At 35.8% G+C, this 16,941-nt stretch overlaps 1 protein-coding gene across 1 annotated transcript in view; it reads left to right on the top strand.

The window, feature by feature from the left end:
* Positions 1-16,941, top strand: part of OTOGL (otogelin like) — an 89,692-nt gene that overhangs the window by 29,890 nt on the left and 42,861 nt on the right. The window contains exons 24-28 of the mRNA XM_071550085.1: positions 451-613; positions 3,317-3,424; positions 4,661-4,799; positions 15,869-16,003; positions 16,452-16,595. Of these exons, the coding sequence (XP_071406186.1) occupies positions 451-613; positions 3,317-3,424; positions 4,661-4,799; positions 15,869-16,003; positions 16,452-16,595 (689 nt within the window). The remainder of the gene's footprint in view (positions 1-450; positions 614-3,316; positions 3,425-4,660; positions 4,800-15,868; positions 16,004-16,451; positions 16,596-16,941) is intronic.

Raw genomic sequence — 16,941 nt, 5'->3', positions numbered from 1 at the left:
TGTTCTCATGGGAATACCTATAATTAGGCTTACTATCCACATTTAGAAAGCCTTAAGATCTTGATTTCTAGAAAGCAAATTTTTAATGCATTTCTAATGGATTTAGAAGGGATTTCAATATACTCAAAATTATGCCACTTCTAAAAATTCTTTCTACCTAAGTCATAATTACTCCATCTTTAAGAATGGAGTGTGTATCAGATCCAGAGTGTATAGATACAGATGCTTAATATTATGTTTTGGCCTTTTTTTTTTACATTAGAACATATATTAATTTTATGTTTCTGTAATATAGATTGTGTTATAGACTTCTATTCAGACTGCATTTTTATGTGTACTATAACGTAGCGTCTCTCTTAATTAAGTAAACAGTTTCTGAACGAAACCAAATAGAAACCTTCAGTATAAAAGAGCAGTTGATCTCAACTAACCTGCATTTTGCATTTGAAGTTCACATATGTCCCGAAGGAAAAATCTACTATGACTGCAGATCTCCTGTGCCTGGATTACCAGCAGCAGGTGTGAATTGTGGGATCTCTTGTGCAAACCTTGCCATGAACTTCTCCTGTGTCCCCTCACCACCCTGTGCAAGTGGCTGCGTTTGCCCCCCTGGGTAAGCTTTGATGGAACAACCTGGAGCATAAGCCAAATACATATTTTCCACAGTTGAACTCTGCATTTTTTTTCTTTTTAAATTCCAGTGGTATCACACCTCTAATTTTGAAACTATTGTTCTGTAAATTGTCACAGACATTCAGTAACAGTTAAAAGGCCAAGTTTTTCTTTTGTCTTCAAGAGCCTTTTTCTCCTTCCTGCTGGTGTGAGGCTCCACGCTGCAATCCTGCGTCAGTTGAAGTCTCTGTTTCTCCATACAGAGACCATGATTCCACTATCCCATCAGATATCCAGCTTGCTCTCTGTTTTTACTCAACATTCCATTTTATTTCACTGTGTGTACAGCCAATGGCCTCCTAACAGTGTATCAGTTGTACACAGATCACACTGTAAGGAGACTGCCAGAATTCCCATTCCAGAACCCTGTGATGTTCTTAGATAACTAAGGACTGGTGAAGGACCGATTTCAGGCACAGATGGGTAAGATTTCACTAGTTGTTCTTGCCTGGTATTCTCTAGTCCTCTACAACCTCTGACTCATTGAGAAGTTAGCTTTTAAAACCATTAGTGTTATAGGAATAAAAAAAATATTTTTAACACAAGAAATGCATGAATCTGTACAGATGGCAACTAGTAAATTTTTACTGAAACATAACCATGATATTTGTATGAACTTAAACTAGCAGTATTGACCTGAAAGTTCATTTGAAAATTTGAAAAAATTAAAATATAAATTAAAACCCAGAGCTAAACTCCTGCTCTCAGAGTCATACAATTTCAAATCAAATATTACTTGATTATTTTCTGAATTATAAACTATAACATGGGTACTGACAAGCCAAAACCCAAATTCTACCAAATAATAAAGAACATGAATTATTTTTATTACGTAAGAGAATAAACACTTATTTTGCTATTAGGTGGAAAAGTAAATGTATAACATTTAGTGCTGTTAGTAATGTTCTCATTGTTAAATGTCATTTCTGGAGCCATTGTGACTTTCAGGCTCATGGTTCCAAGAAGTGAGCATGGCTTTTAGCTAAGAAGGGGCAAGCTGGATTATCTTAAAAATTAGGGTCAGAAGTTCTACTTTTATACAAGAAAATATTAGGTACATACTTCCTGATACTAAATCTAAGTGGACAAGTCATGAAAACCTTGTTCTGAGACATTTTACTGTAATGCCGTTTTTTAATTATCTTAAGATGCTATTCTCTTTGTTTCTCCTTTCCCACCTTATTTCTACCACTACCCTTTGTTTGACTGAATGACCTAATTTTTGGGGTGGAATCTTGAATTCTTCAGGAGACTGACACCTTATTCTAGCATCCTGGGTACTTACGGTGCTCATAAAGGACAGCAGCTTGTGCAAGATACTGAAACCCTTTCTTTTGAAAACCCAGGACAGGATGGGCTCTACTATGCAAAAAATGGTCTTCCTAAAGTAAAAATGTTTTACATTTTGTATTGTTAAAATTCTTACACAATTGCTAGTCATTCTTTTAGTCAGTAGTTGAAGAGGTGACATCTCAGAAGATGAAACACTCAAGAAGTATGAACACTCAAAGCCTCTTGTATGCTTTAAAAATTGAATAGAATAGTCCACATTTTTATGAGAAAATGAGCTGAGAATGACTGTAAATTCATTACTCAAAGATACACTGAAAGTCACCCTTAGACTGAGCTGGCGATATAAGAGGCTAAATTGAATTGTAGAAATATAGAGGGTTAGTATGGAAAGCAATCTCATGGGACTAAATTATTCTCCCACCCTTAGGCACCATCAGCAATACCTATGTTATTCTTTACAGATATTTGACTTCCATTGACAGAGACTCTGACCTTCCTCTGATCTGTCCTGGTGTTTTCCTATCCTTAGTAATTTTTCTAAACACGACTTTTTAATGTAGAGCTAATTATTGTTTTATGAACCAGTAATGGGGTGAAGAAAACTTTAAGCTGTGTATTCCTTTTAACTTGCACTTCAAGTGAAAAAATCTCAAGAAAAACATTTCTCTGTTCTTTCAGCCATGTACTGCAATGACAACTGCAGGAATTGCTCCCCTTAAGAACAGCACTGGGAGTGTCAGTAATGATTTTTATACAAATATTGATGTTGCTAAACAGATGGATATGAGAAGATAGCAAAAGCAGTTGACCACATCTCTGGGTCACTTATTCATGATCTAATTAGATTTGACAGTTTTTGCCTTAAATGCCTCTGTTTTGTCTTGACCTTGTTAGTTGTTTCAACTTCCTGGATGTAGACAGGTAACCCTTACACCATACACTGTGTTTCTTTGGCCCTGCTAACTCTGCAACAGCTGCCATAGCCCAGCTCACTGTTCTGCACTCAGAACAGGACAGTTGCAGCAGCCTCAGCAGCTTGCATGGTACACAGGTCCTCTGCAGTTTTCAGGGAGGAATACCTGCATTACCTGTGCTCCTGCATGGGAGCTGCTGCCCTGCAACAGCATAGCCCTTTCCAGGTAGAAGGAGAGTTGCAGCTGTGGGCTTGGTGAGGTCTCCAGCTGTGCACAGTGGAAATGACTTCACTGGGACAGCTTTAGCTGATGAAACAATTGTCCTTGGCTGGATGGAAGACCAGTTGCCCTTGGCGGAGTTTTGTCAGTACAGTACATACTCAGTTATGCTGATCTGCTTGTGAATTTACTCTTTCATCCTCATGATTATTTTAAAGGATGGCTGAGCACAGAGGGAAATGTTATATTCCTGAGAGTTGTCCATGCACCTGGAAAGACAGAGAATTTCTGTCAGGAGAAGTGATAGCCACACCATGTTACACCTGGTGAGTGACATTCATTTCATGTACTTGCAAATCATCTGGTTCTACACCCAAAGTGAAACTAATACAGATAATGTTGAATACTTTTAAAATAAAAAACACACTTTTTTATAGACACTTACAGGAAATATCTTTTGTTAGGCTCACAAATAGATTTGGATAAGTAGGAAGACTTTGGGGGGAGTGCTTCTTCAGGTATGAAAAGTAAGCTGAAGATATCCAAGTTAAAAAGCAGTTAAAAACAAATGCTTAATTCCACACGTATTAGTTAATCCGTGAAAGAAAAGACACTTTGCTTTTGGAGAATGGAATATCACGAGGCTACCAAGGAGAAAAAGCATATTAAATGCATGACCATGGTAAATAGTCTGTTTCTTTGGGAACTGGACTGTTTGCAGTGTAAGCTACCACTTACCGTGAGTGACTGTATATGAAGAAGATGGAACAACTGAAGAAAAAAGCCATTAGAATTGAAAAATGAGCTAGAACCCAGTCTCTTTTTAAGGAGTTTTATTTGATTCACACTGACGCAAACTAGTTTTTTATAAATTATAATTTGCTAGCCAAAATATCTATATTCAGTTAATTATATATTTAATAATAACAAAAATGTTTTGGCAGCTTTTAATCAGTTGAAAACTGCACTGGCAGATCAACTGAGCATTTACACTTAGACAAAACTAGAGGATGCCAATACTACTGTCATACAAACTTGTGTAAATCATTGACTGTGGCTGACAGGAGAAGTAATCCTGCAAAATATCATCATTAATTTATTAAACTCATTTCATATTTTTTGGGGAACTTGAAATCTTACAGGTAGCAACTGGAGGTATTTTGCTTTGCATACATGCAGACCTTTATCAAAATTTCTTGAGAAAAGATATATTATGTTTTATGAACAGGCGTGTTGTGGCGCAGTATCTTATCTATACTGGAGGCAGTGTTGGAAATATTTGCATAAGGCACGAAAAGTTTGAGATTTTACATTTATTTCTTAAGCATTTTACTGTACATATGGGCTGATAGCAAAATGTTCAACACTTTTCTGCCATGACATCATCAATAACTTTAGAAGCAACCCAAATAATAGCTCTCTGTTCAAAGTCTGAGAATTTTTGTTCTGTTCATAAATTTCTGCATGATTTGAAATAAAGAACTCAAGAAAGCTTTTTCTTGGAAATATACAAAAAAATAACCCAGTTATAAGAAGATACTGATCATTAGTTTTCCTTACAGTGTTTGTCGGAGAGGCATATTCAATTGCACCAGTTACCCCTGTCCTGCTGTATGCACTGTTTATGGAGATCGACATTATTATACCTTTGACGGACTAGAATATGATTATGTCAGTGACTGCCAAATTTACCTGCTAAAGGTAAGAGGATTGTTCAGACATTTTCATGTGTCCATCAAAAGACAAATATTTTGAGCACTGCAAGTTGATCTGTAGAAACAAATAGTAAGAAAACAGGTGTAGAACAGACATGATGGAAGAATCTGTAAATGACATTTTGTGCTCAGCTGTTTGAAAATGGTGTATGGGTGTGTTCTTGCATATCTGTGCATGTAGGGAAAAATACAAAACATTCTCTGTTCTACCTTAACCTAGTGTTCATCACAATGGGCAAAGAATAACACTATAGAAACTTTCAAACTAAGTATAATCTATAGATTTATTTAATAATTATCTATACACCCTGCTTGGCAGAGAGTTAATGATGACCTCTGGCTGCTTGGAATTCTTCTTGAATGTGATCTGCATCAGATCTGGGTTGTATGTATATAATAATATCAAACACAATGATTTCATGATTCAACGATGAAATCATTCATTGAGAGTGTCTGGCAGCTACATGCTAATGTTCCTCACAGCACACATTTACAGTACATTGCTAGCCTTTTTTTGTTTAAAAATACCATTACTGACATTTAGAAATATATTCTTTTACTAAAGCCGCTGTTGTTTATTATTGCTGTTGCTATTTTTAAGGCTGTCTTCTCAGTTACAGTAATGTGTTCAGAAGAATACTCATTTTCCTAACTCTCTAATAAAAAAGCACAGTTTTTCAACAAGGACTACTGCAAATCGTTTATTTCATGTATGCTTTGGTAGAGTATTCATAGCTGTGAAATAAGATTAATTGGTTTCAGATTTTTGATTTTGTTTAAAAAAAAAAAGACAGGTTTGGTAAAGATAATAATGCTTCATAGAAAACTCCGGGCATGATTCATATAAATTAAAAGAGCTTTTAGTCTTAAAGGTAAATGAATCTCACCTGAGATTGAAGCAGCTGAAGTGGTTGTAACACTGTACAAACAACACTGTAATAAGTTTGTCCTTTCACTTTTACTAATCTTTTTCCTGTGAGAAGTGGACCACTTTGTCTCTGCTATCTTATATACTCTAAACAAAGGTGTTGCAGCGGTGTGATAAGGGGAGTTACAGCTACAATAAATTTGTTAGCATACAAGCTCTTCCCAGATGTAGAAATGAGTGCAAGAACTATAATCTGAATCCAATGTCCCCAGTGGCATGATAATGTGCTGTTCCCATACATGTTACCAGCCCCTCACTGTTTGATTTGGCTGTTGGCCTCCCTAAATCTGATCTGTTTGAACGAGTCTTTGATTTGCCATTGTATTGCACCAGACCAAAAAAGGAACTCATCCTTACCTTTTATTATGTTTTAATAAGGAGCTCTTGTGCTCTTGTGGGAGAAAAATCAAGTATCAACTTTCAGCTAATTATGAAACTTCAAACTTTGTTTTCAACATCAGTATCATCTGTCAGGCCTTTTTGTTTGAGGTGACAGTAGGTGTATGAAAAAGCCCTTTATAACTAGTTCAACAGATATAGCAATCCATCAGGAAATGGAGAAGATTTAATGCAGCAATTAAGAAAACTGGGGCAGTAATGTCTTGTGAAATGATAGCTTCATCCTTACCAAGGAATTAGGAGTTGCATTACACACCTGAGATATAAAGTCTCTGTATAGATAAATGACATTCACAGAGAAGACATCAATATTTACTTCTAATATTTTAAAACATCAGTAATTTGAAAGATAAAAAAGAAAAAATCTCTTAGCAGACCAACTAATTTTTCAATATAGATTATGAGAACACTTCATTTTAACTAGTCTAAATGTGAATGATAAATTTGAAGTCAAACAGTTTCTTAACTAAAAATCTTTAAATATCTTGTTTTCTTCCATTTTCATGCTTATCTTCTGTCTTTGATGATGCTGCATTCTTTCTCAAACAAAATGGTGTTATTTTTCTGGAAAACTTCTGCTGTGTGTTATTAGTAGTTGTTTGCTTCTTTCATTTGGCCTGTTTCATGGCCTTCTGCTTTTATAGTACAATTACTGTCTTCCTATGCCAAGTATTGGCCTTTTTCTAGCTTTGTGGTAGTTTTCAGTCCTGTAGCTCAGTGTCTGTATCAATTCTTGTAGGGTCAGTGCCTTTGGAGCCCTTCAGATGTGTTCTCTTCTGTGAAGCAGAATGATATTTTCTCTGCTTTGGGTGAGACTCCAAGGAGGAGTTTAGGCAGATAGTCTACCCACCACAATACCCTCAAGTGAAAGGATTGTTGCAATGTTCTGTGTCAGTGCTTTATCGGCATTTAAAAAAAAAAACCAAAACACCACTGTACGATTTCCATTAACTTTAGTATGTTGTCAGAGCAGTAAAAAGAATGGATTGTTTTATTTCCTGTATCCTGAAAGACAGAGTTCAGCATAACTAAGCCCTCATCCTCGAGTATTCCCATTGTATAGATTAGTCTTAACTTTAAAGAATGAGATAAAATTATTTTCACTTCTTTGCACCTGATACTGAGGTTTTGACGATTTTAAAGTAATCTTTTTAAACCTTTTTATGCAACCATAAGCCAAAGTTTGTTGGAGAATTATAAAAGCAACAACCATTTGATCCATTTGATCAAATTATTGAACCATTATGCCAATTAGAATTGTAGATGTAACTCTTTTGGGTCCAGAGACATTACATGAGAGCCCATTTGTTAAGGCATATGTTCATTTAGCAAAACATGTATGATCTTAGGAACCAGTACTACAATTTCCCCAAATGATTGTCCTGTTGGTGAGCAGTCCCCAGAGGTAAATACCTGGGCTCCCCTGGGTTATACAGCAAGGCAGCTCTTTTCTTGCAGTCCCCTTCTTTTATAACTTGAAGCAAGTTTAAAGCTCTTAGTTAATGATACTTTTATTAGAGTGTTTAATATACAGGCTTGTGGATGTATTGATAATATTGTAGCCATGACTTGCTGATATATTTATCTTGATTGGTAAATTTTTTAAATGACTGGACGTAAGCTGGAGCACTTACACACAAAGGAACATTTTTTCAGTTGCTCATTTGTCACATCTGAGGAATCAGAATTAGCTTTTATCCCATTTCCCCTGACTATATCTGTAATTTTTTGTGCAGCTTTTTTTCAACATCATTTGTGCCAGGTAGTCAGTCTGTAGATCCGTGAAGTTGGCAAACCTGTAGAATTAAATATTTTGCACTGTCTCTCTCATAATCTATTTGTAAAATAAGTACATTCTTCTTGCTATTAGCCACTCTGTGGAGGATTAAAGTTGCAGGTTAAATAACATTGTCAGCCTGACTATTCATATTTAAGACAAGTAACTTCTTTAAGTAGATTCTGAAAATTTTAATGGGAAAGTAAATAATGTTAAATTTGAAATTACAAATGTTTAAAATTGGACACCAGACTCTAATTTTTATCTTTTCAGGGAATAAAACTGTTAGATGGGGTTACAATCAGAATGCCTTAATTTTTTTAATTAACACGTCTAATCCTCCAACCACATTTCAGAAAATAGTTTCATGAGTGATGTGCCAAAATATGTCCATCTAAAACACTTTTCAAATAATTTATAGCACTAGTAACTACATAGAAATAATGATGCATTTCTTGACAAGTTGTATGAAGATTTGTGTCCAAAAAAGAGAGACTACATTTCAGTGAAAATATTATTTACTGTGAATAATTTTCCCTGTTCTAGTTGCAAAGAATACCAACAGTTTCCTTTTTATCAGTCCCATCATTTCAGAGGAAACCTTTCTGTATGCCTTTTTTTTTTCCTGGGCCTCTGGAAGTCTTGTAAGGGTCAATAGCAAGTCCTTTCCATATTTGTCTTCAGCTGTACCTGTTTTTCTATTAGTTCTATTCCTGCTGTAAGCAAAAGATCTGATTACAATTGTCAATGGATTTATGCTCTGGTTCCATTTTCCTCAGATCAATGATTTCAGACTCAATTACCTCTACGTGCCTTTCTTTCCCCCCTACTTGGTTCTCCAGACCATTAAATTATGCCATGAATGAATCACTTTTATTCTCCAAAAAAGGAAAGATTTCTTTCAATTTGTGCAGATTAGCATGGAGGGCTTCCAGGAAAGGCTTGCAGAAAAGTTTCTTACCGTGAGAATGGCACTTTGGAGGCGGTGTGTGCATTGTGTGACTCAGAAGTTGGATACTCTTTCCTAGGACCTTGCCATTTTAGTGACCATAGAACTTGAAGAAAGTGACCTTTTGCCTTGAATTTCTGATTTTGGGTCAGTGTTCAGCATCCAACAACCCTTTGGTAATACTGACTTTTAAATGTTTCACTCTGATGGCTCCTGAAAAGCCAGTTCCGTGTGAGAATGCCTACCTGAGTTGGAGCCTCTCTGGTGGGTATAGCATTGTGGACTGTTGTGATATGGCACCATAAAAGATGAACAAAACCCAGCATCATGTCTGTTTGTTTCAGGAAGCTGTATGGTGTGTTGGCAGCAGTAAAATAAAAGCTCTTTGCTGTGCTTAAAGTGGTAGAATGCTCAGGATAGTCACCTGTAGATGCTGCGTAGCAGTTTATAGCCTCTGACTCTTATTGTTGTTGGTGAACTATGACAACTGTGAATTAAATTTACTCTGATTTAAGTCAGGATATGAGTATTTTAATTTTTTTTTCTGAATATATAGAAACTAAACTTCAGCAGTGTAAATAAACACATTTAATATTTTTTATATTGAAATTAATATTTTATATTTATATTTGTGCAAGTTCCATCTTTCTAGCTATTCCCATCATCTCCTGGAGCTCTTGTCCTTTTTTCCCCCTTATGCTGTACTTTAGCATTACAAACAACAATAATAAAATATTGACATTTATCATGCACTTATTAATAAAGTAACAATAACAGGTTTCATATAAATTCATGTTTAGATATTAAAACTAGCACCACCAACTCTGCTGCTGATTTGTAATTCAGAATAGCTCATGTTACAGAATGTGGCACTTGGAAACGAATATTCAAATGTTCCCAAATCTTTAATCTGCAGAAGATCTCATTTTTAAATAGAAAGGGATTGCAGTAATGTGACCTGTGCAAAAGCCAATCTGATACATAAGCAGGCAAAGCTAAGTAAATGAAACAAAAGGAAATCTGCTTTAAATGATCTTTTCTCAAAACTTTTAGTATAGTTCTCTTAAAATATATGTAAAAAACCTCCTTCCAGTAATCTCTGATTAATCAATTTTTTCAAAATTAAGAAACATTGAGTTAGAACACAGTTCTACTTTAAGTAGATAAAGTAAAATATCTGCTGTTATCTATTTTCACTATTAGCTGAAGATTTGAAAAAGTTATTTGGATTTTATTGTTGACAAAACCTCAGAACACCCAACAACTGTACATTGCAATAAAATGTTCGACACAATACCCTATGTATAAGAAAGAAAATATTATATATTTTTCCTATTGCTTGCATGCATCCATACATGTATGTATACATGCTTGCAATGCACATTTCGTGATTTTTTGAGAGTTTATTCTGCCTGAGATGTATCTGTTTCAAAAGTTACTTTTAAAGAAATAGGAAAAGAGTTATCATGGATGCATTAGCAAACATCTGGAAGTTATTTGAGGATGAGTCAGTAACTGGAATAATCTCACTCCCCTTGAAATTCATCAGTGAGTCTACTCATCATGTTGCTCTCCTCCATTTCTACTAAACTGTGCTACAAAGCTAGAATTGTGTCATATTTCGCAAGCGTATTGCAAGCTTATTGGCCGTATTTTAAGTGAAAATAATCTGCAGACATGTATATGAATAGGGAAAAAAATTATGTGCATGTGCATGAGCAAGTTAGCTCTCAGGTTCTTAATTCCTAAATGTGTTTTTGTTTTTGTTTGTTTGTTTTAATACTTTTACAGAAACACATAACATTAGTGGAAAAAAAGAGTATTATTACTATTCCTTTCTCCTCTTTTCTCTTTCATGTAAGAGGATCACCTACTATCTTTCTTAAATATTTTCCCCCGACTTTTCATGAGGATTTCTTCCCAAACTAAGACAGTGTGTATCAGTGCCATCTGTTGACTCTAAGCAATATTGCTCCATTGTTTTAATAGATATGGGGAAGAACATTTGATGATACAAATTTATACAGAATGCAAAAGCAGGAATCAAATAAAATTACATGGAATGTGTATATATATATATATATATATATATATATATATATATAATTTTGACAATGTGTAGAGAAATTCATGCAGCAGATAAAAAAAGAAGTCTTTCAGTAAGAGGTGCTTCTTGGTGTAAATTGAAATGACTTTTACATAACTAATGTGTTTTTTTACTGATTATCTGGAGATCAAGTCCCCAGTAAAATGGCACAAGAAACTAACAGAGCAAGTACATGTCATGTGCCAAGGCATTTGTTTGCTCTCCAAAACCATTTAAATATTTATGCCGAAGTGCTCACTAAATTTGAGTTAAGATGTTTTACTTCTCCCAGGATCAAGCCCACTGGAGGCAATAGTTTCAAGTATTAAGTTCCATCAGAAGAAACTCAGAGCCTAGTAAACAACAACCAAACTAATTATGACTGCGTAAAATCTCCTCAAATATTAAGTCTGAACAGAGCTAAGGATGTCTCTCTGAAAAGACATAGGAAGGAGAAAGCAAATTCTACTTTTTAAATTGCTGTATATTTTTTCAGTATTTTTAGAGATTTTGCACTTGTTTGTGTGGCTAGGTATGAAAACATCTAAAGCATCATTAAAACAAAAGGAAGATAGCATTAATCTACTTCCATTATGTCCTTAGACATCTTCATGGCCAACCTTGTTTGCAAGTTAGTTTATTGTAGGGAACAAACCAAAACCAGGGTAAATCAGGATATTAAGAATGGGAAAGAATTAGTCTTTACACTGAACAGTTAGATTTTAATGAAACTTTCAAAGCAATAAATACAGCCACTTTTAATTTGTCTTCTCTGAGGCTGCATTTTGATTATGTAAGCACACTGCTCAGTGTTGTTATTGGTTAAATGGGATAGAAAAAATTTAACAGGATATTGAAATAGAAAGTTTATGACAAATATAAACTCTAGCATTCCCAAGCACTGCCACAAAAAAAAAAAAAAAAAAGAAAAGAAAAGGGAAAGCAGTGATTCACTTTTTTGACTAGGAAGAAATATGGAAAAAAGGTGCAGCAAAATCTAGAAAAAGAATGTCCTGAGAAGTGGGACTGACAATGAGCTTTTGACTGACTGCCCAGAGCTGGGAGTCTGTGTTTCCTGTTGCTTGGCAACTCCATGTTATCACAAAGAAACTGACATTAAGTTGGAACAGACTGGATATGGTAATTTACGTGGGAAGATACTCTTGCAGTGGGAAAACCATTTTATTTCTAGTTTCTGTCGGCGTAACTAAGTTTCACATGATGAACTGTAGTACATCCCCTGTTGGGTGCATTTTACCTAAAAAGGTAAAGAGTGACTCTGCCTTGAAAAAAGGCTGTGCAGGGATAAAACCCAAACCAATAAAACCCTCACCTTGTTATTCATTAGCTCTGCGCCTAGTGTCTACTCAGACATTTCTTCTAGTGGTAGTGACAAAAGCTTGTTTTCATATCTCTGTGGATTCAGCGCAGTTTAGAGAGATGGAACTCGATCATTATCATTTATACTATCACATTCCTAAGAACTCTTGGGATTTACCTAAGACTTCACTCTTTAGTGTAAACATTAAAAAATGAGCCTCACTTTATTTAATAGTCATTTCTTTTACATTGGCAATAGTTAAGTACTAAATTTCAATTGCACTTTAGTTTTGATTTGTTGAAAGAGGAGACTGGAGGTGCAGCAGTTACAGAATAATTTGAAGACTGTGATAAAAAATGTCATTCAGCTTTGAATTCGGCAGGTACTGTATGGCTGGGAAAGGCCTCAGTTTTTACTGAATTATGTGGAAAGAATGGCAAGAGTATGTATGTAAAGCAAATATTTTTGTGAAAGCTTTGAGCTATAAGAGCTATGTAATTCATAATGATGCTTGGGGTTTTTTATGTTTGGGTTTAGGTCTAAGGTTTAATTAGAAAAGCAGAAAGCACAGATTACTTAGGATTTAATGCACCGCCCTTTCTTCTTAGGTGTCTGGCTTACTCATGCTGAACCACCACCATTGTCTCTCTGCATTTCCATCCTGCATAATTTCTAGTAATTTAACACCATCACGCAGTCCTACAAGTAAGGAAGCACTTCACATGTCTTCAGGACTCCTTGTTCTGGCTTTGGTCAGCAAAACACTTCCTGGCTCCAGGCTTCTCTGTGTTGCAGAGTTAACTTGAAATAGAACTCAACTTCTGCTCCTGGCTCAAATCCCAACCATACACAAAAACTTCTGACTTGAGTATGTTGATGCTGTTCAGCTGAAGAGATTGGCCTGGCTGCTCAGAAGGCACAGGCAGCAGCTTCAATTAGCATAGCTATCCACTGCTGCTTCAAGGACTTGTCTTCATTGCCAAAAAAGGTGTATTTTCACTGTGGGATAATTAGCTTGATTTAATTATCTTTATTTAAAATCAAGCCCTCTATGTCTTTCATACAGTGAAGACATTGCTTCCCTATTAGCTCAGTGTCCCCTTTTGCTGAGATTAGGCTGACTGAAGAGGAATGAATTCTGCAATGAAAAGTGCCCACAGTATCCCAGGCATCAAAAAGACCCTGAGAAGTCCTTCTCTGCACTGAGTCACAGTGGGAAGGTAGCTTCCTTACTCACTTTTCATCTGGCCAGCACAGAATGTATCAGCTTGCACCCTATACTACCAAACTAATGAGATTGCCTCCTTTTTAATTTATCACATGACCTCCAATAAATCAAAAAATGCTCTTGGCTGTTACCTGAGTTGGAGGGGAATAATTGTTGTACTGACTCCAGCAGCAAGCTTGGCTTAACTAAAACATAGTGTATTTCCCAGTAAGGTAGTGACCATTTTTATTGTAAGTGCAACCTAAAACTTTACAGCACAGTGGAACAGATGAACTTTGCATTACCTTGAATACTTTTAAACTGAATTCCCCTGCTAAATCATTTAAAGCTGATTTCCTACACCCCCTTACCACTAAGCACTTAGTGACTAACTTTACCCACTGTAATGTTGTCTTCCAAGCTAGCTGCTGACAAATGCCATCTGTTTCTTAAGCCCTGGCATCAGGGTAACACAGAGCTTGCAGGCGATCTCCCATTCCTTGTTCTTCATTTGGTCATGCTTGCTGAAGAATGTTTTCTATGCCCAGTAGCAGCACCCTCTGGCTTATGGGCCATGCTAGACTATGGGCAGCAAAACTGTAGCACCACCTCTGCGTGGCAAAAAAATACCTCTACACTTTCCATCATCTGGAGTTGGATTTGTTTTTATTTTAGACTGAAAGTGTTCTTGAAAGAGTTTGGTCACTATGACTTCTATTAAGAAAAAAACCACACAAATTACTTCCTACAGCATCTATATTTTCTGTATTCAATGATTCTCACTAGTGAGGAAAAATTGCTGACTTTTTAAAAAATTCTTGGATTCTTATAAACAAGATAAAAATCAAGGTAGAAATATGAGACAAGCAAAGAGTAGTTAGGAGTAAGTAGCCAGCACCTTTTTGGAGGGTACACTGACCATGAGAGGGAGCAAAGCTCTGGGGAGAGATGCTGTAGATACAAATCAAGGCAAGGGATCCCTCCTGTTGTGGTCAAGGGGAGGTCTGCGAGAGGAATGCTGGAAGCCAAGAGGAGTTCCCAGGACTGGGGAAATGCTGAAAGCCACCATTCCTATCTTGCCCACCCTGCCTATTAGCACTTGCAATTAATTTCATCACGTCGTAGTCTCATAGAGTGTCTTAAGGAGGGTAAGAAGAGAGTTTAAACATCTTTGTTCCCAGCATTACCCAAGTGTCCCATGAAGGCTAGATGACTCAGTGGGTGAGATATTTAGCTTTTCTAGCTTTTCTATTTCATACTTGTAACATATTTTATTTTTTATTTCATATTTGTCTCAGGTTTGTGATGACTGCAAGACTGAATTTGACCAAAAAATTAAACCAGATTCGGAAGCACTGGCTCATATTAATGTTATGAAGTTATCTCTCTCAAGTAGTTTCTATAGTTACAGCTGCTTGTTGATTTGTGAGAATTGGTACAGAAAGGAACAGGAAAGCAAATTAAAATAAAAAAATGAGAGTAACTCAACCTTGGTTTTGTTTGTGATAGTGTTATTGACTCTGAACATACAGTTGGTCTCCTTTGTTCCATAGCAATCTTAGGATGGGGAATTAAAAGGTGCATGTGTTTCCCTCAGAATATAGAAGAACCACAGAAGCTGTAGGTGAATAAACAGACCAAAATTGAGCCAAGGTAAAAAAGTTATTTTTTGTGCCTAGAATTCAAAATTAATTTACAAGCTGGAGAGCCAAGAGGTATGGAATTGGGAAGGCAGTAGATTTTAATTTTAAATACTAAAATACCAGTGAATCAAAAGACAACAAAGTATTCAAATCTTCTAAATGTTGAAAAAAACAACACCCCACAAACAAAAATATCAGCAGAAACCTTTGCCCTCTCCAATAACATTGAGTATGACTCATGGTTTTGTGAATCTTGATGGGTGGTGGTACAAAAACTTTTTTATCCACTCCTGACAGATGGTAGTTTTCTTGGTTTTAGAAATACGAAAACAGCTTGATCTCATGTACCTTGGTTTAAAAATAAAGCTCTTTTTATAGCATGTCTCAATTTTGACAACAGTATTGTGCTGTAAATATTGGATTCCATGTATAAGCACATTTTGAAAACCTAAGCCAGACTCTTATTTTAGGGGTAGCCTGATCCTTTGAGTTTGAAGTCCTCAGGCAAAGGAGTCACAGCTGAACATAATGGCTCCTTGTGTTTAACTCCAAAGTTTGAGTTGTTTGTCGGTTCAGCTTTCACTTTAAAAATCCATTCCTTGTTTGGTAACTTTCTCTAATTTAATTTCACAAATGTGTGAATACTAAATTATCCATATTTTTGTGATTGTAAGCCTAGAATAAATCTGCAGGAGTGAAATGCAATTGAATTTGTAAGTAAAATGATTTCTTCTTAATGTTGCAGAGCACAGATAACTCAAATATATCTATCATTGCTCAGAACAAAAAGTGCTTTGACAATGATATTGTTTGCTCGAAGAATGTTTTCATCACTGTTGGAGACACTGAGATTTATTTTAGTGAACCTTCTGAGAAGCAGGTTAGTTATTTTCTTTCCTTTCTGGGTTGCCCTTTAAGATAAGCATTGCAAATTTACAGCTCTAAAGGAGCATGTTTTTGGAAAGCATCTCTCAGTCTGAGTTAATATGGTACAAGTGCCTAGGCCTGGATAAAGCAGCTGGTCCCAAAGCACATCTTTTTTTCATTTTCTTTTTTTTTTCTGTTCTATTTATTCTGTAAAGAAGACTGCTCAAAAGTCTTTCTTTCAACTTGGTTTTGAAAGGAAAACTAAAGTACAAAATCAAAGCAAACTTGAAAAATTGAAAAGACAAAATATCAAAGTGTTAAAAAGCATTTCTTCTAATATTATTGATTCGCTATATGCTAAAGATCAAGTATTCTTCAACATGCACTTTGTAGATAACTGGTTGTTTACCTTGGTGGAATTACTTTATTAGATCTTAATAAATATTCATTTCTGTCAGAAGACCTTAAGGGGACAGGAAAACAAATCTAAGTATCAGCTCTGGAAGGCTGGATATTATACTGTGATACACTTTCCAGAACAGGACATTACAATTCTATGGGATAAGAAGACTATGATGCATATTAAAGTTGGACCTCAATGGAAGGTGAGCCAAGATAAAAGCCAGAGATTTTGTGTGGCTTCTCTATATTGCTAATGGAATCTCTTATTGAATAACTGTGATTATCTTTTCTTCAAGACTAGCTTTCCCAGTGTTGTAGCTGTTTATCACTGTTAGCTGCTCAGCTGCTAGCATTTCCCAGGTAAGAAGAGTTGGAGAACATGACTTCTGAAGAGAAGGAATGGTTCCTATATACACATTTACTCAATTGCTCCACACATTGCAGCCTTGGAGATATGCAGGGATTCAGCTCTGACTCAAAGATACTTAGGGGGATGGAAGGAAGAGTTAGTTTTGAGTTACTCAGTTCACTGCATGTTTGCAGAATTGC

Source organism: Pithys albifrons, chromosome 3 (genome assembly GCF_047495875.1).
Source record: "Pithys albifrons albifrons isolate INPA30051 chromosome 3, PitAlb_v1, whole genome shotgun sequence".
Taxonomy (NCBI): Eukaryota; Metazoa; Chordata; class Aves; order Passeriformes; family Thamnophilidae; genus Pithys; species Pithys albifrons.
Note: the sequence above shows the minus strand (reverse complement) of the source record. Positions and strands in the feature narration are given on the sequence as shown.